The sequence below is a fragment of the Hyaena hyaena genome, unplaced genomic scaffold (genome assembly GCF_003009895.1).
Source record: "Hyaena hyaena isolate Hyena2069 unplaced genomic scaffold, ASM300989v1 scaffold_95, whole genome shotgun sequence".
NCBI lineage: Eukaryota > Metazoa > Chordata > Mammalia > Carnivora > Hyaenidae > Hyaena > Hyaena hyaena.
This window is the reverse complement of record NW_024080727.1, coordinates 1,935,157-1,962,663: the sequence shown is the minus strand read 5'-3', so window position 1 is coordinate 1,962,663 and position 27,507 is coordinate 1,935,157. Positions and strand designations below refer to the sequence as shown.

At 41.9% G+C, this 27,507-nt stretch overlaps 1 protein-coding gene across 1 annotated transcript in view; it reads right to left on the bottom strand.

Annotated features, from left to right (window-relative positions):
• The window catches only part of ADAMTS17 (ADAM metallopeptidase with thrombospondin type 1 motif 17), a 335,406-nt gene that overhangs the window by 139,851 nt on the left and 168,048 nt on the right, over window positions 1-27,507 (bottom strand). The window contains exon 10 of the mRNA XM_039235081.1: window positions 25,307-25,457. Within this exon, the coding sequence (XP_039091012.1) occupies window positions 25,307-25,457 (151 nt within the window). The remainder of the gene's footprint in view (window positions 1-25,306; window positions 25,458-27,507) is intronic.

Sequence of the window (27,507 nt, the reverse complement as noted above, 5' to 3'; positions counted from 1 at the left end):
AAAAAAAAAAAAAAAAAAAAAAAAAAAAAAAAAAAAAAAAAAAAAAAAAAAAAAAAAAAAAAAAAAAAAAAAAGAATAGGCATTTGAAAACAGACTCCCATTTGTATTAATAGGAAACCTGCATGCAGACAGAGTGCTCAGGATGGGACCATTTATGAAAATAACTGAGGACATGGCCAGTGTCCTCTCTGGCTGCCTCAGTCTCCCCTGCAAGACTCAGCAGACAGCACACACACCAGCTGCTGTTCCCTAGTTTCTCTGCTGGAGGCCATTCCCTGACCATGGAGCAACCCTCAGTCATGGGGATGGGAGCTGGACATGCCACCTTGTCCAGCTGAAGTGGGTGGGATGGCTCTGAGGCGAGTGCCACCCTTCTCTCTGAGGGTCCCGGTGGGATGGTCCCATTGTCCATGCAGTTGCCTTTGCACTCTCTACCCTCCCCTCTCCCTTCCCTGCCTCCTTACAGAGCTTCCTGGGATCATATCCCAGATAAACTACTTGCACCCAAATGCTTGCCTCGTGGTCTGAAAATTGAGAACAGATGTACTGACGGCTCTTTTAAAGACACAGCACTTCCAGGATGCCAAGCCCAATCACAGAAAAGGCCTGAGCCGCAGCAGGGAGACATCACCCTCCCAGGTGTGGCCAGGGCACCTGTGGGTACATTTTGAGCAGGGTGAGGGTCAAGGGTCCCTGCTCAGGAGAGTCACAGTGGGGCTCACAAAGGGTGTGCTGTGCTTCGTGTAGAGCTCTGCTGTTCCAAGTAATCTCAAACATCTGCATAGAATAGCGTGCACTGTGCTGTCTCAAGTCAAAAAATATTTAGAAGCTGAAGAGACAAAAGGAGAAAAAGGGAAGGAAAACAGGGCTGGAGGGGTTTTGACAAAGAGCTCAGAGCCCACAGCTCTTGCTCGTTTTTCAAGTGTGTCTAAGCTGCTCCGTGCCCTTAAAGAAGTTGATGATTCAAGGGGAATAGTGCGCCTGTGGACTCAGAAAAGCCCCTGTGTTCTCATTATTGTTCACCTCTCAGTGAAACGATAAAAAGATGAGAACTCTGAGCACAACCCCAGCTGGTCCCATAAAGAGTACTGCACCTCTTTAAATGTTTGATTCCATGCACTTTGACCCCGGGGCTCTTCGAGAGTGTGGTGTCAGTGCATAGACACGTGCTCGTGAGACAAGGCTGACCCAGGAGGTGATTTATGGGGTAGGAGTGCTTAGGATTAGGAGACACACCTGCCCCATCAGGAGGGCAAGGAGGAAGGTGGTGTGAACGGTTTGTTATGAACTTTATAGACCGTGCATTCCCATAAAACTTTTCTAGCCATCAAAGAAAAGGAGCTGAGATCTGGCAAAGACTTCTCAAGTAGAACACAAAAAGTACTAACCATAAAGGCCAAAAGAAATGAATTATGCTCTGTTAAAATGAAGAACTTCTGTGAATCAAGAAACAACAGTAAGAAAGTGAGAGAGGATATTTGCAATAAATGGGAGAGATACTCGTAATGCATGGAACCAACAAAGGGTTTGCATCTAGAATACGTGAAAAAAACCCCAAAATCTCCCACAGACAATTAAGAAAATGACCCAGTAGAAAAATGAGCAAAAAACTTGAACAGACACTTCACAAACAAGGGCATTTAACCTTAAGGTTGGGGGCACCCAACTGGCTCAGTTGGTGGAACATGTGGCTCTTGACCTCGTGCTTGTGAATTTAAGCCCCACATTGGGTATAGAGATTACTTAAAAAAATTAAAACTTAACAAAAAAACATAAGGCTGGCCAATAAACATATGAGTAGGTGTTTAGTTTCATCAGCCACTACCACTTGATATCTCTACACATGCACCAGAATGGGTAGAATGACAGAGACAGAGAATACAAAGTGTTGGTATGGATGTGTTCTTATAAGAACGCTCTAAAACTGATGATGAGCTTCTAACTTGGTTCAACAACTTTGGAAAACTCTTTGACAGGACTTGCTAATGCTGAAGACATGCATGTTCTAACACTCAACAATTCCACTCTGATGTATGCATCAGACAAAAATGGGTATATCCCATTTTTATGAGGTTTAAAAACAAATAAGAGAAAATTATAGTTTTCTGGGAGTCAGGATAGGGGTTACCTTTCTGTTTAGTTTAAAAACAAAGACAAAGGGGTTGATCGGAAAAGGCAACTTTAGAGCTGCAGCCTCTGACCCCAGCACTGCCATGTGTGCCCAAGCTAAGCAATCGCCTTTCTGTGATTCCTTGCAAGTACCAGACAAATGGTATGGACTGTATTAATTCTTGTCACTGTGATGCTTTTGAGATAGCTGGCATTCATGTCATGCTTTCCAAATGACAAAGTGCTCTGACATCTGTCATCCTGAGCACAGCTGTGGGAGGCAGGTAGGACAGGGCTTTCTCTATTTTTTTCCCTTTTTCCAAATAACAGGCACATAGACGTCAAGGGCCTAAACTGGGTCAGAAGCACTAGACTGGGAGTTCACTTATCAATGTTCATATCCTAGTTCTTGACCCATGTAGTGGCTCCACAGGTGTGTTCACTTTCTAAAAATGAATCAAGCTCTAAATGTATGATCTGTGCATTTTTATGCATGCATAGTATACTATTTATGGTATAACTCTTTATTGAGAGAGAGAAGGCAAGAGAGAAATGCATGCTCTGGTAAGAGAAGATTCTCTGGACCAACCTATCACAAGGTAGAAGCAGGAAAGTGAGGGCTTCACAAGGAAATTACAAGGATAGACCATGTGTGGGGGGAGCCATTTGTCAGAGCAGGAGAAAGGCTGCATGGTGGGTAGTCTTGCAGCTGTTGGCTTCTTTAGGTCAAGACGCACACACTCTTCTCATGAGGAGAATTCCTGCTAGCCTGGAAGTAGCCCCGATGCTCTCCAAAATGAACATCCTATCTATAGCTGGTCCAGGAATAACTCAGGTGAATAATACACAAAAAGAATCAGCACAGGATCTATAGTAATTTGTACAAGAAAGGAAAAGTTATAGGAGGGAGAAAGCATGTGAAGAATATTCACTCACTGGATAATATGATTCTAAAACGGCTAAAAATAATGTGCAAGCACATGTGCATTATTATTTTTTTTAAAAAACACAGTAACTGCATTTTTTGGGCTTTGTTTCTTGTTTTTTAAGTTTATTTACTTATTTTGAAAGACAGAGTGAGTGAGCAGGGGAGGGGCAGAGGGAGAGGAAGAGAGAATCCTAAGCAGGCTCTGTCTGTACTGTCAGCACAGAGTCTGATGTAGGCCTTGAACCCATGAACTGTGAGATCATGACCTGAGCCAAAAACCAGAGTCCAACACTCAACTGATTGAGCCATCCAGGCACCCCTGTTTTTAAATTTTTTTTCACTTGCAAAAGGCAAATATGTAAGAACTCAGGGAAAAGATGGTTAGGTCAAATGAGATAAAATATCAACCATCAGAGCTGGGCAAAGAAACATAAGAAAAAATGAAATCAGATGACCAATGGAGACAACACTGAAATGCTGAAGACAGATACCAGTGAACATACCAGGAGGGTACATGGAGTTGATGACTGAGAAAAAGTGAAATGTAATAAACTAGAAATGAATGAACAATTTAAACAGATTAGGCAGAAATGATAGATATGGAAGACAAATAAAGGAGATGTGACATAAACATAAGTGGGAGGCAGGTAGGATGAGCTTTCTCTACTTTTTCCAATGAGGGGGCAGATGTTAATGGAGGTCAAGGACCCCAAATTGTGCAGAAGCTCAGAACTCTTAAAGAAGAGAACCGAAGTAATGTAACAGAAAAAGTATTTGAATATAAATTCAAGGGATGCCTGGGTGGCTCAGTTGGTGAAGAGTCCAACTCCGGCTCAGGTCATGATCTCGCAGTTTGTGAGTTCAAGCCCCATGTAGGGCTCTGTGATAACAGTGCAGAGCCTGCTTGGGATTCTCTGTCTCCCTCTCTCTCTGCCCTTCCCTTATCATTCTCTGTCTCTTTCAACAAATAAATAAACATTAAAAAAATATATATAAGTTTGAGACCCTATCCTGAATGAAAGAAGATCTCAGAATGAAGATTTCAGATTGAAAAGCAAAGCCTTCTTCCAAGAAAGATGGAAAAGAATCATGAACACGGAGACATGTCCTGATAAAAGTTACTGGATTTCAGAGATAAAGCAAAAAATATTTTAAGCAGCTAGGCAAAAAGATCAAGTCACCAATAATGGGAAAACGTATGAGGCTACATGCAGATTTCTCCACGGTAGCCCCCAATGCCAGAAGGCAATGGAGCAATGCTCAGAAAGACAGAAGGAAAGAAAACATAACCCAAGCAATTTCTAGCAACTGAAGTGTTGCTCAAATATTTAGGTAATGGAAAATTATTTTTGAACACATAAAGAGCTGAATCCTTGTTTTGGAGAAAATACTAGAGGATGACCTTCAGCGAGCAGAGAAATGAATGGAAAGCCCAAGATGAGAAGTGAACACAGATCAAAGACATTGACTGAAATGAGGGGACTGAAGTTAGAGAACAGAATGCATAGGCTATAAATTCAGATGAGGCAGAAATAATATAGATATAAGAACTGGCTAGAAAAGAAGGTGTGGTGGGGAAAGGCAGACTATCCATATAAATCAATTTTTTTTTTATCATTTCTAGCTGGGGGAGTAACAAAACATAACAGATAAATATACTAACTGAGATATAAGAGCTTTTAAAGGTAAAATGTTAACCATTAAGAAAAAAATTAAATTGGGGGGTAGAGGGAATGGAAAGAAGGGGTTTGAAGGTAGAAATTCATCTATTTTATCATGTTCAAGGAATAAGGATACAGTAAAATAAATAGAAGTTGGCATAAGGCACCTTTTGCTTCCAGCAAATGTCAGAATTAGTAGTCTGTGGGGGTCAGGGCTGCTCATCCATTACAAAAGCAGTTAGGTATTATAATAAAATATCCTTATTGCTGAGCCCACTGGAAGTAAAGGAACTATTCAAGAAAGCAAATACAAAATACATACATAGCTATATCTATACATACATACAACATAGTCCAATCTGGGGGGAAGCACATAGAAGGGGTATATTCCCCTGAGGGCCAGCAACGATCTTGACACTACAGTTGGGAGATTACATTTGGAATCTGGAAGGATGTTTACCATTCTAGAAGGATTGATGGCATCCCCAGCTTTGGTTGAGACAAATATAAATTCTCTCTGAAGGAAAGCAAATCACCATTCAGCCTCTCAGAATTCCATGATGATATTAAAAAAAAAAATAAATTCACAATGAAACACAGAAACATGGATGACAGCTGGCAGAAGAAACAAACACAAGATTTAAACTCCAGAAGTGTTTAGATAATAGAATGATCAGACACAGAATATAGAATATCTATAAAATATTTAAAGACCTAGAAAATGAGATCATGTACACAAGCTGGCAGCAAGATACTACTGAGTATGACCAGGCTAATCTGAAAAAGAAAATAGAAAGAACTTTTAAAAAATTAAATGTATAATTGTTAAAGAAAAGCAGTAGATTCTGACATCATGGACAGACAGAATGAATGACTGGAAAATAGATTTGAAGAAATTATACAGAATGCAACATGGAGAGAAGAGGAATAGGGAAATACTTAAAAAAATGGGTTAAGAGATAAGAAAGAGAAAAATACTGATGCGTGTGTCTGATCATAGTCTTAGAAGGAGAGAATAGAAAGAATGGGAGAGAGTCACTATTTGAGAAGAAGACAGCTAACATTGAACATGTACCATATAGAATAATGAGTTCCCCTATGTAGTGGGGGGCAGTCTTCTATTACAGCCTAACAACCTCTGTCTCCTGTTACATCAAATGTAACACCCTCCTTTTGTACATTTGATGAAACTATCGGCTTGCTTTGCATCCATATAATGCAGCAAATATCATAGGATGTTATTCTAAGCAACTCTTGGGCCAATGGGAAAGTCATTATGAAAGTTGTGAATGATGAAGAAAATAATGAAGGTCAAAGTGTTAGATATCATGACATATGAAGGAACAGTCTCAAATACTCATAGTCAAGGAGGAAAGTAAACTGTGTCCATTTAAAAAAGTTTGAAAGGGGAACAATATAAATCTATAAGAAAACAGAATTAATGATGAGAAAAGAGAAATTTATTATTTAGTAAGAAAAACTATAGGCAAATAGGAGTTGGCTCTTTGGGGGAAAAATAAATAGTATAAGCCACTAGCTAATCTATTTAAGAAAAAGAGGAGAAAGCAGGAATAACAGAAAGAAAAAAAGAAAGAAAAGAAAAGAAAGGGGGGAAGGGAGGAAGGAAAGGGAAGGGAAGGGAAGGGAAGGGAAGGGAAGGAAAAGGAAGGGAAGGAAAGGAAAAGAAAGGAGGAAAGAAAGAAGAAAAGAAAATGTAAAGGAAATTAAAAAATAATCAGTGATCACTGAGCTCAATTTTATGCATATAAACTTGAGATGATTTCCTAACAGTATATAAATAGATATATTGTTCAGAATAGACTAAAAATGTATATAGACTAGTTAATAAAGAAGGCCTAGGGAAGCTTGCCAATGAGCTACCCTTTCTGAAAACTCTGGCCCAAATGTTTCTTAGCAGTATTTTTCATAGGGGGATTATATTTAATCTTTAAGAAACAGGTAACACCAATGCATTCAAACCGTTTAACGGCATACAAAAGGAGGGGAAGTTTTCCTTATTCTTTATATTAATCAATATGACATTGAAACCAAACTGAACAAGGGCAGGAAAAGAGAAAATGTTCATACCAAACTCATTTATGAACACTGTTGTGAAAATCCTAAATAAAAGTGAAGCACACACCATGACCAAGAAAGGTATACTCTGAGGATATGAAGATGGTTCAATATTAGAAAATATGCTAATAAAATTTGCCACATTAATATATCAAAGACAGAACTCATCCGTTCCTCTCCATGGATGCAGAGAAGACATTTGATGAAATTCAATTTCTTAACAATATAAACAAATGGATACTTTTTTCACTTGATAAATACCTATCTCATGGGGAAACATCAGAAGCATTCTCATTAAAGTAGAGAAAAAGAAAAGAATGTATATTATCACACTGTTTTTGTTTTAGATGACAGAGAGAACTAATTAGGAGCTAATATAGAATTATATAAGTAAAAACCCAAATGATTCAACTAAAGAACTATTATAATCTCTAGAAGAATTCAGTCAGATGACTGGGTGTAAAATGAAAATACAGTAACCATATTTCTTTATAAATATCAAATACAGGTAATTTTAAAGATATAACGGATTCCCATTAAAATAGGAAAAAATATTCTATAGAAATAAATGTATTAGGAAACTTGTAAGATATACATAAAATTTTTTTTTAAGTTTCCCCGAGTGAGGGAAGGAAGATGTCTTAAATGGATGTAAAGAAACACTATGTAGGAAGACTCAAAAATATAAAGGCATTATTTTCCCCTAAGTTAGTCTCTAAAGTATTTAACTGAATTTAAAATACCAACATAATTTGGAAATAAACAAGCAGATTCTAAAGACCATATGAAAAAACAAATAGCCTGGAAACAAGAAATAATAGCCTGGAAAACTGTGAAAAAGCATATGGCTAGTGTGTCAAAATATAAAACTACAGTCACATAAATATTAAGAGGCACATGATTATATCAGTGGAACAGACTGGAAAATCCAGAAATACATTTTTAAAATAGGACATAAAGAAGTATAATGTATTATAAAGATGACATTTCAAATTTATGGGGAGAAAGGAATTAATCAATAAATGGTAGGGAGCCACCTGAGGGGCCATCCGGAAGCAAACTGAGATTGGATCCCTACCTCACACCTTGCACTAAAATAAATGACTGCTGTATTAAGGAGTATTTATTTAAACATAAAAATGAAATCATAAAAGTACTAGAAATACCACACAAATTCACAAATTAAGTTTATTTACAAGTTAGGATGGGAAAGACCTTTCTAACTGTGACATAAAACCAAGAAGACTGAAGATATCGATATATTTGACTTTACACACACACACACACACACACACACACACACTTCTGGTTGATAAAAAATTATTTTTAAAAAGGTAAAAAACAAACATCAAAAACATCTGTAACTGATATTTCAGCTAAATGGCAATTTCCTTAATCTATAAAATTTCCAACAAATCACTAAAAATCAATAATCTAAAAGATTTAAAAAGATAGTCCGCAGAAAAGAGAACTGGCTTTCTAATATATGGAAAAAATCCTCAAAGTCATCAATAAGAGAAGTGTCATTTAACCTGCAACAGACTCATTCCCTAAGTGCTCAGACTGGCAAAGACCAGAGAGGCTAGGCAAAGATATGGGGAAAAAAGGCACTTCCATACGTTGTTTATGAGGGTGTAAATAGAGAAGCCTCTTTGGAGATTAATCTGATGATATCTATCAAGGACTGAGTCATGTACATAATTTCATCTAGAGTTCAAAGACAGGCAAAATTAATCTGCGGGGTCAGAAGGAAAGACAGTGAGGGGTGCCTGGGTGACTCAGTCAGCTAAGTATTCAACTTCAGCTCAGGTCATGAACTCACAGTTTGGGCGTTCGAACCCCACATCCAGCTCTGTGCTGACAGCTCAGAGCCTGGAGCCTTCTCCAGATTCTGTGTCTCCCTCTCTCTCTGCCTCTCCCCCACTAGCACTCTATCTCTCTCTGGCTCTCACAAATGAATAAAAACATTAAAAATATTAAAAAAATAAAAAGACAGTGATTATTGCTGGAGGTTACAGAGTAGAAGGGAGCTTTAGGGAAGCTTCTGGAATTGAAGAAATGTTGTATTTTTTAAAAATACTTATTTTGAGAGAGAGAGCATATATGTGAGCATGAGTTAGGGAGGTGCAGAGAGAGAGAGGGAAAGAGAGAATCTCAAGCAAGCTCCACCTGTCAGTACAGAGCCTGATGCGGGGCTCAGTACCACAAACCATGAGATCATGATCTGTGCTAAAATCAAGAGTCAGATGCTTAACCAACTGACCCACCCAGATGCCCCAGAAATGCTATATTTCTTGATGTGCAGGTTATACTAGTGTGTTCAGGTTATTTAAAAAAATGAATATAACTGTACACTTAGAATTTGAACTTTTGTGTGTTTCATGTTGTATTTTATATACAGGTAAATAAAACTCCAAAATTTACATACAAGCAAAAATGGCCTTTTATCCACTTCTAGGCATTTATCTCCTAGATTGATGGTTCTCAGTTAGGGGTGATTTTGGCCCCCTGCAAGATATTGACAATGTGTGAAGACATTTTTTCGTTGTCACAACTAGGGGATGCCCCTGACTTATAGTGGGTAGAGGCTAATGATGTTGCTAAATATCCTATAGTGCATAAGCCCCACAGCAAAGAATGACCTGGCCCAAGATGTCAAGAGTGCTGAGGTCAGGAAACTGTACAAATAAACTCATTAGTAATGACAAACAAACAAACAAACCCAGAAGTTACAGTGGAGAATCCTCCAAGACACCTTAGCCAGGTGACCAAGGTTAACATCACCAGTACGGCAATCCCCCTTTATCCACAGGGGATATGTTCCAAGATCCCCAGTGGATGCCTGAAGCCATAGGTAATACTGAACCCTACTGACTCCTACATATACTGTTATTTCCTATATGTACATCCCTATGACAATGCTTAATTTATAAATTAACACAGTAAGAGAGAATAGCAAAACAGAATAATTATAGCCATATACTATATATACTATATAAACCATATACATATGTATATGGTATATATACATACTATATATATATATATATATATATACACACACCATATACACATGTATACTGTAATAAATGTTATATGAATGTGGTCTCTCTCACTCTCTCAAAATATCTTCTTGTACTCACCCTTCTTCTTCATGTGATAGATGTGAGATGATAAAATGCCATGTGATGAGGTAAAGGGACATCGTCACTTCATGACATAGGCATTGTGACATAACGATAGGGTACGATGCCCTCTGACCACGTGTCAGAAGGATGATCACCTGCTTCAGACAGCAGGTGACTGGGGTTGCTGGAACTTTGGAAAGCCAAACTGCAGATAAGGGGGCACCACTGCAATAAGATGTATGCTGGGTTCCTTCCCAATGAGGCATCACCTCAATATAATCATGAGGAAACATCAGATAAACCCAAATTGCAAACATAATTGACTAGTCCTGTTGAAGTGATGAGGTCATGAAAGACAAAGACCGAAGAACTACCACTGACTGGAGGAGACCAAGAAGACAGGACAACTAAATGCAAAACAGGATCCCGGTACAGAAAGGACATTGGTGGGAAAATCAGCGAAATCTGCATGTACTTTAGTGAATAACGTCATATTGGGATAAACAGCCTAGTTTTGATAATGGTTCTATGATTCTGTAAGATGCTGACACAGAAGGAAGCTGGGAGAAAGGTATATGCTTTCTGTACTAGTTTTGTAACTCTTCTTTAAGTCTAAAGCTACCTCACAATAAAAAGTTAAAAATTAACACAATCTATAGTAAAGAAATAAGGAGGAGGAGGTAACTCTATTTACACTGATACAGAACAACTCTAGCACAGTTAAGAGGAAAAAAAGGTACACAACAGTATGGTAAGATGCTAATATTTGTATGAAAAAGGGAAAAGCATATATGCAAACATACAGATTTTGAATTTCACACATTGTGCATAGATTCCTTATTCAGAAAACAAACTAATTCCCAAGTCACACTCATAACCAAGTGTCTGTGGTAGAGATGGTCTTTGCTATAATGATTTAGTGCCCACAATGCCTATTTACAAAGCATTGATGAGATAAATTCAAAGACTGGCAATGTGGTTTTTCCAGAGTCAATGCTTTCTTTTCATCTTCAATGTCACTGCCTCATTCAAGTCCTCGTTCTCTCTCATCTGGACAAGTGCAGTCATTTCCTTCACGCCTTCTTGACTGCAGTCTTCCTCAGGCTCAATATGTCTGCAAAGTCTTTTTGAAAACATAGATCTCAGCTGAACCCATCCACTACTCTCTTTGGGACTCACTTAAAACCTGTACGACATAGCTCCACTCTTTGCCTAGTTCCTGCCCCTCTCCTGTGCCTGCTGCCTCCACGCACCCCTGTACTAACTGCATCTGACCACCCACATCCCACAGCTCCTCTCTGCTCCTGCCCAGGCTGCTGCTTCTGCTGTGAGAGCCCTCCGGGCCCCTTGCCCAGGCTCGCCTCCTTGCAGGCTGCACCAGGCCATGCTGGAGAAGCAGACAGCAAGCATCACCCGCTGCCTGCCCTCATGCAGTTCAGTCCAGGGAAGGAACCAGAAGTGAAGTAAATAATAACGAGAGCCATGAAATCATCCTCTGTATTCTTCAAGGCCAAATCCAGGAGCCCCATCTTTCTGAAGTCTTCCCTCCTTTCCACTATCCCAAACAGGAAGAACCTATCAGGGTTCAATGCACATTCCACCCTAAACTGCCGAGTGGCCGTGCCATGTGTCTCACCTCCCACCCCGGTACCTCCCCTCCCTCATAAACTCCTGGGGAGGCAATGGCTGTGTTTCAGTGCCTTCTCATTGCGTTAGCTGGCACATGTCTGGAAGCACAATGAACATATTCCCAAAAAGCCATGCTGAATGAGCAAATGAATGAATGAACACATACATTCACTAGTGAGGCAATGCACAGATTTGATAGCGTGAGGGAAAAGCTGACATATTTTAAGCATTTACTGAGCTCAGGCATTAAGCTAAGTACTTCATTACTACTCACACCAACCTTGGGACACAGAAACTATCACAAGTCACACTTTGCAGTGACCTGCCCCAGCTGCAAAGCTGGGATCTTTCCCGGCCCTACAACACACACTCATATCCACTGGTTATAATACTGTTCCTTGATGGCTCCTAATTTCCTCTTTTGCTTCCTCCCCCTACAACCTCACATCCTCTGCATCAGCTAGGCAGGAATGCCCATCATCATCTCGTGTTTGCAGTGGAATGGAATGCTCTGGGCCCTCCGCCCACAACGTTCCGTTTGCAAGCATCACCGGGCAACATAATCTTGGCTCAAATGAAATGTACAGCCACTGAAGCCACATCAGGGGCGGGGACACACAGGCTTCCCCCACTGCCCCAGGATGAGAAACCAGAACACTCTGCTCAAGACCAACCCCTGGATAAGAGGGATAAAGGAGCATCGTGTTTGTAATATACAGGATTTTATCCTGTCCTGGATTTTTAACTTTTTGATCAATTGGGAAGGAATAAAGTTTTATAGAAAAAAAAAAAAGAGGAAATAAAATCAGATGGGAAAGTAAAACAGAACAAAACTCTCTCCACATCAAACCAAACCAAAGAGCAGTGGAAAGCCACTGTCCAGGGCAAAGAACAAGGAAAATGAAACAGCTGTCTGGTTCTAGCATCTGTTACCTCCCTGGCTACATTTTGCAGTGGAATTACTCAAGCGTCTGCAGGACAAATAAGCCAATGCCAAGCTTCCTTCTCCTGGAAGGAAAACACAGGCAAGGTCTGAGTCCCTCGCAAGACAGCACTGTTTCTGCACTCAAGGCTTTGCCATTTTTCTTCAACTGGCAGTGGTCCGTTTTAAGTGCTGGGAAGGGTGTTTTGATCCTTGTCCTCACTGGGCACCCACTGAGTGTTTGGAGAACAGCTCTGTCTCAAAGCAATGCTGAAGGCAACGGTTATGTAAAAACCCTCAGAAATGTGTTGCTGATAACACAAGCCAAAAGGGAGATAAAATAAGAGCTGGATGAAAAAAGTTACTAATCCAAATTTTCCACAAGTACTACTGCAGTTTGAAGTCTTCCCCCAGGCTGGCATGCCAGCCCCACTTCTGGAAGGCTCCCCAAGTCCAGAGGTTGGTCACTCCTTCTATGTCCTATAGGCTGCAGAGACGGTCACCTGGCTGGGGCCACCTTGTGTGTAGGGTGGGGGTGGGGGAGGTGCTGCCAGGTGAAGGCTGGGTCAGGGCACCCGGTCACTCTACTGGCAAGGGGTGGGGATGGGGGATGGCAAGAAATGGCAGATAACACACAACTTGCAAAGTCTGGAGAGCTCTCTGAGGAGGCAGTCTACTGTAAACTTCCAAACACTTCTGGAAAATTGGGGCCATGTGCTGCCAAAGCCCAACAGTTTTGAGAGAGGCTGCAGATGCTGGGCAGGAGGCTGAGACTGAGGCAGGCAGGACAGCTTTCAACCTGGCACCCGACCCAATGTCCTACTGCGCGGCGCTGTCTGTCTGAGAGCAGCAGGGCGAGGCTCTAGTTCCGGGCAGCTGCCCACTCTGGCCAGGTAGGCAGCATTAAAGGGGTAGGTTTCATTGAGATCAGCAATTCCCAAGCCCAGCTGGGTGTGAGATCCATCGGGAAAGTGGGTCTCCAGCCATCAAGATACCTGTGAGAATCTCTGTGCGATCTGGGAAAGTCTGCAAAGAGCTCTTCCATCCTGGGCCTGGGGGTGTGCCAAGAGAGAGATACTGGATGCTGGAGAGCAAACCCTGGGCTCCCAGGGTAGCAGGAGGAATGTGTAACTTGCTGAAGAGGCAGAGGCAGGACATGACCCTGGGTGCCTGATTTGGGAGGCTACCTTCTTAACCACTGTGCGTTATGAACAGCACCTCCACACGGTACTGAAAGGCTGAGAGAACTAAATGGGAAGAGTGAAGGAGCAAAGAATAAGTAGAAAAGAATGTATAATACCATCAAAAGTCTATGACCATTCCAGACACTCTTGCCTTCCTAAAACCATTGGCCTATGGCTTCTGTGCTCAGTACCTAAAAATATAGCTAGACATGCACATCTTAGTCCAGCACAAATGCCATGACTTGTAGGCACACCCTTGCTCAAGTCAGTTGTAGGGCTGGTGTTCACCACTTCCCAGAACTACCTTCCTTTCCAAGTGGGGCAGTCAGGCATGGGCTCCAGGGCAATGATGATAGAATGTGTCGCCAAGAAGCTTGTAGGGTAAAGGCTGAGTGGTCATTACGTAGCATCTTTCAACTCAGAATCTCCAGGAACCAGGGTGATGAGAGGGTACAGATAAATATCTTTCATGCTGGAAAGAGGTGAGGGCTTTATGAGGCTGTGATCACTGTCAGAACATTGCCCTTGCTCCCCTCTTCTTGCTTCTGTTTCTGGGCACAATGTCCTACTCTTTGTTTCGGCTGATGATACCTACCTTTGCCTTTCTCACCCTCTGCTGCACCCACCAGGATATCCGAGCCTCAATAGCTTTAAAGTCTTGTTAAATAGTGACTTTGCTGACAGAGACAGGAGGAACTTATAATCATAAAAAAGATGGATTGCGCTAATTGCATAAAGTTCATTTCCCCTTTGTCATAAATATTTACCATCCAATGTTTATAGCTTTTATGTTTGGACTTTCTTGAAATGCTTTATTGAATTAAAAACATCACATTACCATTGGCTAAAAGAGGAGACAGCTATATTTGCCAATAATTACTGCAACAAATGCCAGCTATTGATGCCAATTTTTTTTTGGTAGTTCACATTTCCGTAGACAGCTTTGAGTCTTACAATACCAGCATTTTGCAGATGTAATGGTGATGGTGTGGGGGATCTCCAGGGCAATAGACATGAAAATGGACTGTATTTTAATTTTTCTTGGTTTTCTGGTATGCAAATGTTTAAGAAGAGAAGAGACCTGGTTAGTATTGGAAGCTAGGCTGTTCCCAAAGCAACTGGTTTTCCAAAGTTATTCTACCCTGTGCCTTTGAGTGAGGAAATGGCTTTTAAGTTTGACCTTAAAATGGCTATGTATTGTTTTGAAGCACATACACAAAGACCCAGTCAGAAGGAGGTTGTGTGTTTGAAATTCCAGCTAAAGAAGAGAAATTGCTCAGGCAAGCCAGCACTTCCTGCTGGGGAGAAATGGTGGCCTGCCATTGCCTAGCGCTGGGCTCCTGGCCTTGTGCGGCAAGGCAGCTGTGGAGCCTGTAAACACCTTTTCAGAATAATATTTGTCAATCCATTATGATAAAATCCACAAGATTGCCAAGGAAACAATTAGAGTATAATTCAAAATACAAAAATAAATACCAGTCTGTAATATTGTAACATGTATTTCTTGGTCAACATATTACCTAAGAAGATCTGGCCATGGGTCTAATAACCACCATAATTTTAAATATTTTTCTTCCTTTCTTTTTATTTGGGGGGGGAGGGGAGAGAAAACACCCAAGTGAGCAGGGCAGAAGGCCATGGGTGGGGAGAGAGGGAGAAGGAGAGGGAAAGGGAGGTGGGTGGGAGAGAGGAAGAGAGAAGGGAGAGAGAGAATCTTAAACAGGCTCCATGCCCTATGCATAGCACAACATGGGGCTTGATCTCATGACACTGGGATCATGATCTGAACCAAAATCAAAAGTTGGACATTCAGCTGACTGAGCCACCCAGGTGCCCCTGTAATTTTAATTTTTTTAATATTTAGTTTTGAGAGAGAGAGAGAGAGACAGAGGAAGGGAGGGAGGGAAGGAGGATGCAGGGAAGTGGCAGAGGGAGACACAGAATCCAAAGCAGGCTCCAGACTCTGAGCTATCAGCACAGAGCCTGACACAGGGCTCGACCCCATGAACTGTGAGATCATGACCTGAGCCAAAGTTGCATGCTTACCCGACTGCACTACCAGGGGCCTCCATAATTTTAAAGTAGTGGTGACAAAACACACTGAGATACCAGCTTACACCTGTCAGAATAGCTAAAATTAACAACTCAGGAAACAAGAGATGTTGGTGAGGATGTGGAGAAAGAGGAACACTTTTGCACTGCTGGTAGAAATGCAACTGGTACAGTCCCTCTGGACAACAGTATGGAAGTGCCTCAAAAAATTAAAAATAGAACTACCCTATGACCCAGCAATCGCACTACTAGGTATTTATCCAAAGGATACAAAATTGCTGATTCGAAGAGGCACATGCACTCCAATGTTTTTAGCAGAGCTATCGACCCAATGTTTATAGCAGCACTATCGATAATAACCAAAGTATGCGAAGAGCCCCAATGTCCATCGACAGATGAATGGATAAAGAAGACATGGTGTATACATGAAATGGAATATTACTTGGTGATCAAAAAGAATGAAATCCTGCCATTTGCAACAACATGGACAGAACTAGAGTGTATTATGCTAAGTGAAATAAGTCCATCAGAGAAAGATAGATGTCATATAACTTGACTCCTATGTGGAACTTAAGAAACAAAACAGATGAACACAGAAGGAGGGAAGCGAAAATAAGATAAAAACGGAGAGGTAGACAAACCCTAAGAGACTCAAATACAGAGAACAAACTGAGAGATGCTGGCTGGGTGTTGGGGGGGATGGATGGGCTAAATCACTGATTGGTATTAAGGAGGACAGTTGCTGGGATGAGTATTGAGTGTTATGAGTAAGTGATCTAACACTAAATTCTATTCCTGAAATCATTATTACACTATATGTTAACAAACTTGGATTTAAATTAAAAAAATAAGCTAATAAATAAATAAAACAATAAATTGGTGTAATAAGAAAAAAATAAAGTGGTGGTGAGTATAAATGATAATTTGAGATAGCAGCTACCACTGTCACACAGTATGAAAATACCTGTGAGTCCTAATCACAAGACAGTCATGGATACAGCTAACATCGCTGTGGCTTGCTGCCAGTGTGTGCGGTTCAAGGAAATATAGTTGAACACTGAACAACACAGATGTAAGGATGCCGACCCCCCCCCCAACCATCAAAAATCCACATATAACTTTTGAATTACTAATAGCTTACTGTTGGAGGCCTTATCACTAACATAAATAGTTGATTACCATATATTTTGTGTGTTACATGTATTACATACTGTATTCTTACAGTAAATTTAGTGTAAGTAAAAGAACATGTTAAGAAAATCATTAAGAGAAAATACATTTTTAGTGCTGTACTGGATTTATAAAAAAAAAAAAAAATCCATGCATAAGTGGATTCACAGAGTTCACATCTGTGTTGTCCAAGGTTTAACTGTAGTCATTTCAGTTATAGATTGAAGATAACAAAAAGATGTAAAGTTTCATTATGCTTGTTCACAAACCCTCTGAAATCTATCCGCAGACCCTGCTTCAGAACTTCGGCCTCTGCACAATAATAAAGATGTGTTCATGAGAAATACAGCCCTCTTGGGACCATAGGCCTCTACCTTCTGCCAGGGATAAACTTTTGTTCCTCATAAAAAGCAGAAGCAAAATGAAAAACGCTTCCCACCAGGAGTCATGGGTTAGTATTTTCCTCAAAATACAATCTCTCCAGTTCCTTCTCTTCTTATTTTTATGGGTCCATATTCCAGAAAGCGAAAAAGAAAATGTTGAACTCCTCAGCACTGGTGTGTTTCGTGGTTTCATTCCCTTGGCAGTGTCCAACCTCTGTTACATTTCATTATTATTTTCTTTTATGTGATAGGCTTAAAGTTCTAGAAATTTCTAAGATAAAGGAGACACACACCCTATTTGTCTCATTCACGTGTAGGTACTTTTCCAACCTACTCCTTGCTGCTCTGCCGCAGGAATCAATGTTCCCAACTGCCATGCATGAATGTGGTTTGTAAAGGGAGAGATTCCTTTAGATTTCAGGAGGTTTTTTGTTTTTGTGTTTTTTTTTTTTTAATTTTTTGAATGCTTATTTATTTTTGAGAGACAGAGCATGAGCAGAGGAGGGGCGGAGAGAGAAGGAGACACAGAATCTGAAGCAGGCTCCAGGCTCTAGCTGTCAGCACAGAGCTCAATGTGCGGCTTGAGCTCACAAACCGTGAATCATGGCCTGAGCTGAAGTCAGATGCTTAACTGACTGAGCCACCTAGGCGCACCCAGATTTCTGGAGTTTTAATGGTTTTATGATATCCATTCCCCTAAAGTTCCTGGCTAGGAGTGTTTTTCTTTCTTTTTCATGGTACGTAGTAAGTAGTAATTTTTTTTTTCTTATTAAAGGGGGTCTCATGTGATATGCAGAATTTTCTCGAGAATTGCCTCAAAATAACCAGAGATACCTTGGCATGTCATGGCATCATGGGTGTGATTATTATGAAGAAGATGACAGCAGGAGACATGGGATGAGTATAAAGGCCACAAAGAGACCCACATCCAAACAGAAGAGGTCCTGGGCCCTAGTGTCAACTGCAACAGTTCCTTAGCATAATGTAATATAAATGACTAATATGCACTTATAATTCACTTTTACATAATCTTTTCTAATATACTTAAGGGGTCACAGGGATAAGTGACATATGCTCACATTTGGTTTTCTTTGTTGGCTTATTAGCTATACTTTTGTTGTGCTATTTATTGGTTGATTTACAGTTGATATATCTTTAATTTATCACAGTCTGTCTTTATGTGCAATTGTTCCATCTCATGTGTAGCATAAAGATCTTACAATAGTATCTGACCATTTTCTCCTGCTCTGGTCTTTGTGTATCACCCAAGTTACATTTACATATGTTATAAAGTCTGCATTTCTGTATTGGTTTCCTATGGCAAAGCTATTAGTGTTTCCAACTGCTTCTCTAAAAAACATTGCATAAACACAGTGGCTTAAAATAACACCAATTTCTCACTGTATGGTTTTGGAGGTTAGAAGTCCAAAATCAGTCTCACTGACCTTACGTCAAAGTTTTAACAGGGCTGCTTCTGTCTGGTAGCTCCGAGGGGAGAATCTGTTTTCCTGAACTTTCCAGCTCCTAGAGGCTGTTTTGCTCTCCCTGGCTTATGGCTTCCCCTTGCATGACCCCCACCTCTCACCTCTCATTTCAGCTATCAGGTCTACTACTACCTATTCTGATTCTTGCTTCCCTCTTAGTAAGGTCCCTTCTTATTACATCAGGTCACCCGATAATCCAGGAAATGTCCCCATCTCATAATGCTTAACTTAACCATACCTGAGAAGTCCCTTTTGTCATATATGATAAAGTTCATAGGTTCTAGGGATTAGGACATGGGTATGTACCATAACTATATTCTTTTTTTTTTTTTTGTAAGACAGTTGTTTAAATGGTCAATGGTCCTTTTTAAAGACATTTGAACATATTTAAATATATCATATATTCACCCATTCAGTCACTACTTCCTCGGTTCTTCATTCCTTGGTGTAGATCTATAGTTCCATCTACTATATTTTCTTTCTGCCTGAAAGACTTCCTTTAATATTTCTTATAGCATGGGTTGGCCAGCAATGGATATTTTCAGTTCTTGCATCATAAAAATACTCCATTTCACCTTAATTTTTGAAAGAGATTTTTGCTGGGTATAAGTTTCTAAGGTGACAGCCTTTATATCTTTTTCTCAGTACTTTATTTTTTCAAGTTTATTTTGAGACAGAGACAGCATGAGTGGGGGAGGGGCAGAAAGACAGACAGAGAGAGAGAGAGAGAGAGAGAGAGAGAGAATCCCAAGCAGGCTCCACACTGCCAGCACAGAGCCCAACACGAAGCTTGAATCCATGAAACCACAAGATCATGACCTGAGCCAAAACCAAGAATTGGTTGCTTAACCAACTGAGCCACCCAGGGCCCCTTCTCTCAGCTCTTTAAAGATGTGGCTCCATGTCTTTCTGCTTGCATTGTTTTGAATGAGAAATATGCTACCTCTTTTACCTTTGTTTATGTGTTCATAACGTTTTTCCTCTGGCTCTTTATCATTACTTTTAAGCAGTTGGATTATGATGAGTCTGGATTTCTTCCTATTTCTTGTGCTTGGGGTTCACTGAGCTTCTTGGATCTGTGGGCTTATCACTTTCATCAAGTTTGGAAATTGTTTTGGCCATTATTTCTTCAAATATTATTTCTGTCCTTGTTCTCTCTCATCTCCTTTTGGGGTGTCAACTACATATGCATTAGGCCACCTAAAGGCCCATAGCTCACTGATGCTGTCTTCTTTTTCTTGTCCATATTTTTTCTCCTTGTGCTTCATTTTGGATAGTTTCAATCACTTTGTCTTCAAGTTCATCCATCTTTTCTTCTGCAATCTCTCAGTTCCCAGCAACCTCATGCAGGGTCTCTTTCATCTCCAACAGTGCAGTTTTCATTTCTAGAAGTTTCCTTGGGATCTGTTTTATATCTTCCATATCTCTACCTAATGTGTTAAACCTTTCTGCTACCTTCTTGAACCTAGAATATGACGATAATTATTGTTTTAATGCCCTTATTTATTAATTCTATCATCTGTGTCTTTCTTGGTCAGTTCTGATTTATTTTTCACCTCATTATGGATGTATTTTTCTACTTCTTTGAAAGCCTAGTAATTTTTTATTTGATGCTAGACATTTTGAATTTTATTTTTATTGAGTACTGGATGGTTTTGTATTTCTACAAATATTTTTGAGCTTTGTTCTAGGACTTGGTTAGGTCACCTGGAAACTGTTTAATTCCTTCAGATTTTTCTTGTAAACTTTATTAGGTGGTACAGATTGGCATTTAGTATAGGGCTAATTTTGCCATGCTCCTGATGCAACACCCTTTTGTGCATTTAAGTGAGCTCCAGAGGTGGTTCCTCTAACATTTCCAGATGGTTCTTTTCCTGGCCTTGGGTAGTTTTCACACACATACATTGCTGTGTACCTAGCTGAAGATTCACGGAGATTTTGTTCATATTCCTAAGTTTCCCTCTTTATAAAGCTCTCTCTTCTATGGTACTCTGCTCTGTGAACCCCCAGTACTCCCGTTTGAATGAGAAACTCCGTTTCTTCAACTCAAGAAGACTTGCTTCTTCCCAGTTGTTCCTCTCTGTGTCCCAGCCTAGAGACCATCCAGGCAGTAAGCCAGGACAATTAGGGGGCTCAGCTATGTGCTTCACATCTCTCAAGGATGACCAGTTTTTCCTTGCTTGATGTCCAATGTCATGAAAAATCACTGTTACATACAGTTCATCTGATTTCTTAGTTGCTTCAGGTGAGAGGATAAATCTGGTCCCTGTTACTTTGTCTTGGCTGAAGGCAGATGTCAAGATAAGAAATTTAAAGGCAACATTGTGGCCATGATGTTAGATCCATTTCAATCCTCAAGGGCATTAAAGAATAATAATGGTTATAAAGACCAATTTGGCACTTTCTGATTGGTTCTGGAAGTCTCTGGCTGCCAGAGTACAGGTTTTACACGATGCTTAATTTTTCATGGCCCTGAGAAGTTCAGTACAGAGAAATGCTGATCCTAGAGATGTACACCAACAGATTAGTTCTGTGCTCCAATGTGGGAATCAGTGTCATCCAGAAAGGGAATAATAATGCACACAGCAGCTCAAATCTTTGGGTGTTGACATTGTGACAGGCTTAGTTCTCAGCACCTTATGTGTATTAACTCACCAAGAGCCTTGGATTTTACCAATGAGGGCATTAATGCACAAGGAAAGAGACACACAGAGATGGTCACTAGGAACCAGCGTGTAGTCAATCACTATCAGATCTACTGTGCTGCTTTGAATAGTTTCCTGCCCTGGGGGTGGGGGGGAGCCAAAGAACACATTTGTATTGACCTCTGTGAGATATCTGACAGAGTCTTATGTGTATGCCAGTGAACCTGATGGTGAACTCAGGCTTAGAGAATCAATATATTATAATTATACAGGGAGGTCTTTAAGAGTTTCTTCCTCAACTCAGCTTGCCCACAGGGTTATCAGTAGTGGGGTGAAGTCACATAAGAACTTAAATTTTCTGTTAGGGTTATGGATGTATCCGAGATCAAAACATACTTACTGCGCACCTACTATGTGCCAGGCACTGACCAAGGTATTTGGGAAACACTGGGCAGCAAACGTGAAATACCTGCCCTTGAAGGGTTTTATAACCCAGACGAGAGAGATTATCAATAGTCATGACAAACAAATGAATTACATAGCATGTTAAAAAATGTTATGTTTATGGGGGCGCCTGGGTGGCTCAGTCAGTTAAGTGTCCGGCTTCAGCTCAGGTCATGATCTCATGGTTTGTGAGTTCGAGCCTTGTGTCAGACTCTCTGCTGTCAGTGCAGAGCCTGCTTCTGTTCTTCTTCCCACCCCCACCATCTGCATATCCCCTGATCTCTCTCTCTCTCTCTCTCAAAAATAAATAGGCTTAAAAGATGTTAAGTTTACGAACACAGGGCTTTCCCTTAGGGAATCAGGAGATCTGAGTGTTGTAGGATAGGTGGGGGAGGGTTACCAAGTTTAAATTTTAAATAGCATGGTCAGGGTAGGCCTCCTTGAGAAGGTTACCTCTGAAAAAAACAAACACCCAAAAAATAAGAAAGAAAAAACATGAGGGACTTAGCCACGGGGACAAGTGGGAGAAGAGCGTCCAGGCAGAGGAAACGGCCAGCATGAACCAGAGTGTCCTTGTCAGGAGCATGCCTTGCAGGTTCGAGGAAGAGTGGAAAGGCAATTAAATTGGAACCAAGTATGTGAAGGGGAGTGCAGAAGGAAATGAGGACCAGGAAGAAAAGGGGAAAGGGGCTCATACCAACACCAAAGAGTCGGTGTTACAGGGGAACAAGAAAGGAATAATATGACATATGCATGCTTTCCTGTTACACTGAACACCAGCTGAAATACGGACCCATAAAGGTCAACACAAGTAAACTGATGATAAAACAAGCCTCAGAACCCCGCAGCAGGGTGCTGCCTTGGTTTGGGTTGGAGTCACGTGATGTGTCCCAGGCTTAGGGCCAGCACCCCCCAAGTTCTTGGTTCCCAGCTGGCCTTCTGTCTTTCTTCTCCGACATTGTCTCTTGTGCATTAGTATGACATTTTCCCTTGGGTGAAGTTATCGCCATCTGTGAGATTCACGGTGAAGGAAGCGCCCTAGGCTCGCAAGCAGGACAATTTCCGCCAGCTTCCCAGAGGCTGCTGGCCGTCTAAGTCAGCCGTGCTAACAGGTGCTCTCTCTCTCCCCCAAGGAATCACTCCTGCTAGGTACCGGGGAGGAAAATGCCCATTTTATTTTAGTACTGGCGAAACTCTCAGGGAAAAGGCAAGGAGGAGAACATACTCTGTGGTTACTGGTGAGCTGTAGGAATAAATGTTCAGCTTCCCTATAACTTACAAAATAAGAAGATTTCATTTTATGTAATTGTATCTTGAGCTTCTAGGGAGAATAAAAAGTGACATAGCTGAGCTGATCATTATTTGTTGACATTTCACGGTCTTCTAACAAAACGATGCTAGAAGAGGAAAATAAAATACCAAGTCACCTTCCTCGCCCTTGGGGTATGTCTTTGAATGACCGTATGCAGCCTTCCTTTTCTCCTTCAGTAATAGACATACCTGGGCTCACTCTGCAGCCCATTCCTTCCTGGCTTGGTGATCTCAGCCCATTACCTAACCTCTCCTAGCCTCTGTCTTCTCATCTGTTAAATGAAGTTCAAAGCCTCTGCCCCAAGGGTTGCAGTCAGGGTTGCATGTGACAGTACATGGAAAGCTGACCCTTCCTACACACTCTCTCCATACACTCTCTCTGCCTGGGAAATCATGAGCCCCCAGTATAGGTACCTCCCTCCTCTTACCCTTCCTGGCCCAACCGGTATGCAACTGTCTGCTCCTAAAAGGCAAACATGGCTGCCGCTCTCAGAGAGGAGGCAGTATCTACACAGCCTCCCACCTCCTGGAGCCCAGGCTGACTTGTTCTGCTGGCTGTGACCCCAGGGTCCCATTCTGGAGGCACAGCCCCTGATGCTTCTGTCTTGGACATGGTCCAGCCCTAGGCTGGGGTCTCGCTCAGGGAGTGTGGCCAGCCCTCCAGGCTCCCTCCCGGGGACTAGATGCTGTCTTGAGCTTCAGCTCCTAGACAACCCTCCCTCAGGCTAGCTGCCACTGGGTGGCTCCGGAGGCCCACACATCCCCAGCTGGTGCTCCTTCTGTTCTTCTGTCCTTCTGCTCCAGAGTGGCACAGGCCCTGCTCCCCTACCTGAGCCAACTGCCAGCTGCCGGCTAGAGTGCAGGCCGCTCTGGCCTCCACCTGGGCTGCGGCCTGGAGACCGTGCTGCCCCAGGGCCTGGCGCATCTACCCCGGTGCACAGAAGGGGCCAGGCCGCAGCTTGCTGTCAGCAGCATGGTGGGAAATGTGTGTTCTGGCGGTGAATGGACCTGAGTCAAATCCTTGCTCTACTACCTGCTAACCAAGCCATTTCAAATGACTGCTTCATCTCTGAGGCTCAGTGTTGCCATCTGTACACTGGGGAGAGCAACCCAGGGAGCCCGCGGTGATGGCTAACTGGGCTCACACATGTTTAGAAGCTTTAGGACAGGGGCACCTGGGTGGCTTAGTCAGTTGAGCTTCTGACTTTGGCTCAGGTCGTGATCTCACAGTTCATGAGTTCAAGCCCTGCGTTGGGCTCTGGGCTGACAGCTCAGAGCCTGGAGCCTACTTCAGATTCTGTGTCCCCCTCTCTCTCTGTCCCTCCACAGCTCATGCTCTATCTCTCAAAAAAAATGAATAGACATTAAAAAAAAAGTTTTTTAAAGAAGCTTTAGGACAAAACATGCAGGTATTGCTAAGTAAAAAGTAACCTTTTAACAGGGTTATTAACATTACTATCAAATAACCAATTTATTGTTTATTAAATGTTCTCGACCTGACACTCTCCAATGCTTAATAGTTTTTAGCTGTCTTCCATAACTACCCAGGGCTTGATATCAGGTGACATTACATCACTTCCAAGAAGTGCGGGTGAATTTTCTTTTCTCTAATGTCCTAAAATTTTCATGTTAGGACATTAGGCTATTAAGAAAGGAAAAAAGAAATGCTTTTGGATTAAAACAAACCAAACGTTAGGTCATTGGTGTTGGTGGTGACTCTGAAGCATGCCTCTACCAAACTGCCTGTGTGTGGGGCGCCCAGGTGTCTCAGTCAGTTAAGTGTCCGACTCTCGGTTTTGGCTCAGGTTGTAATCTCACCATTCATGAGTTTAAGCCCTGCGTCCAGCTCTGCACTGACAGTGCAGAGCCCACTTGGGATTCTCTCTTTGGCACTCTCCTGCTCACTCTTTCAGTACCAATCAACTTAAAAAAAATTTAAAAAATAAAAGCTGCCTATTTGTGGAAGTGGGTATATGCATGCGTGTAACTGCATGCATGTGTGTGCACACATGGCTCTCTACAGGTGCAACTATGCAAATGCTCACGAGCGTGTCTGTATACACATGCCAGGGTAAGTGAATGTGTGCGTGCAGATACGCATGTGTGTGGAGTATGGATACCCGTGCCCTCTGCCAGAAGCCAGACGCTCCATCCTGAGCCAGCCTCCCATGGCTTCTTACCTCCATGTTTCTGCAGAAGGTGGCATTAGTGCCGAACAGGATCTGGCACTGCTCGTCGGCGCTGTAGTGCATGCCTGGCAGCTTGTGAGGGAGACGCACCGCATGCTGGCTCCTGGGGTCTGTAACCAGCAAACACGTGCTGACTTTTGACCTGAAACAGCCAAGTGGCAAGTTGACTTGCAAGACTACTTCCGGGGTCTTCGTTTTGATTTGTCACTCAAGAGAAGGGGAGGAGGATGCATCTCCAAATTATGTATGGGAAGATGACCAGGCACTGGACATGTGGACTGCGCTTTTTTAAGCTCTTTTTCTACCTGGCCAAATGCAGATCTTTACTATGAAGACAATGAGGGCTGAGCAACTAGGAAAGGACCTGGAAAAACACCCATGAGGCTAATGTACTTTTCTCAAGTTTGAGCTTTCTTGGATGAAAATCTATTTCTGAAATAGATTCCAACGGTATTTTCTTAGACTACGTCTTTAAGGGGTGCCTGGGTGGCTCAATCAGTTAAGTGTTTGATTCATCATTTTGGCCTCTTGGTTTTGGCTCAGGTCATGATCTCATGGTTCATGGGTTTGAGCCCCACATACGGCTCTATGATGAAAACTGTGATGCCTGCTTAGGATTCTCCCTCTCTCCCTCTATCTGCCCCTCCCCTGCTTGCTATCTCTCTCTCCAAATGAATAAATAAATGTTAAACAAAAGAATACATTTTAAAGCAAAATTGTCATGAATAAAGAGAAAACAGAAGTTAGGGTCATTTTTGCTTTATTTTGAGTGAAAACAAAGTGCTTATTTCAAACTGCAGACTCTCTCAGAGGGCTTGTGTCAAGGCTGTGGCAGCTGATGGGTCTAGGTTCCCACACGAGCACACCTTCTGCCCTCGGTAAGAACTGGCTGGTGGCACCATCTGTAAAGGACGTTGGGATTTCAACCAGGATAGAAATGTTTAGAGATGTTGAGAACAACTCTGAAAGACTGAATTGGGGGCTGGGAGCCTGTGGTTCCCTTAGGAGGTTAAATCCTTGAATGCTTTTATTTTTCAATTCCCAAAAGCATGGCAGATGGTGGTAGAAAGGAAACCTAGCCTCGCCCCAAGATTCTTAAAGAAGAGAGTTGCACACCAAGTAAACACAGGCTGACATTGGCCACCTCCCCCAGGCTCAGACACACACAACACTATAACAAAGGCAGTGGGACCAGCAACGTGTATATGAGCAAACAAAAATATCCTCCCTTGTTTCACCCTTCTGGGGAAAATGAAACAGTGTCAAGTGGCTGAAAACATTTCATGAAGATTCTGTGATAACAAGTACTGAGGAAGAAACAGACGCTATTAAAACCAATGAGTCCGTTTTTAAGCCTTGTGTAGCATACAATTTCCCCACCCACAGGAAATATCATGAAAGAAGAGCCAGGATGAGGACACAAGGCAGAGTGATGTCTGGCTGCTCCATCCCGAATTCACTGGGTGCTCAATGTGTTATTGAACTGCAAAACTCTATAGGCAGGTAAGACTCATTGAGTCCCTGGTCCCTTCCATCACCAAGCGGTAGACAGATGAATACAACTAAGTAATGAAGTGATCAGGGTCTACCCATAAATCTGTAAGTTTATCCCTGAGGTCTTGACATGAAGGGATCCTCATAAGGACATAAGCAAAGACTTTGTGTGACAAAGGTCTGAAATCAGACGGCCAGCTTTTCTGTAGAAACCTGCAAGTGGAAGGGTGCAGGTATGTTCTGGAAAGTAGGTAACAGGGCCCATCCCTACATGTGAGGGGGGAGGAGGGTGAGCTCTGCCCAGCGAGTTGCCTGCTGTCAAAGGGAGCAGGCTGAGCATTAAGGAAGCACCTTTTTCTGTAGCAGCTGTGGGACTCTGCTATGGTGGTGTCCACTCCGAGTCAAAATACTGCAGAGAAATGAAATGGGGTTCCTTTCAAATCCTGGTCATTGTGTTGATATTCAGTCCATCCACAACACATGTACGGGTAGCAGCAGGGTGCCCAGCATCCTACCAGATGCACACTTGGGTGGAAGCTTTGGCCAGATACAGGAGACTGTGCACTGACCGCTTTGTTAGCCCAGATCAGAGTTCTAGGTGATTCACTTCTCCTTCCCACACTTGCTAAGACTCCAATTATTGTGTGTTCTGGAAGTACTCTTTAAAATTTTTAGAAAATATTTTTATTCTCTTTTTT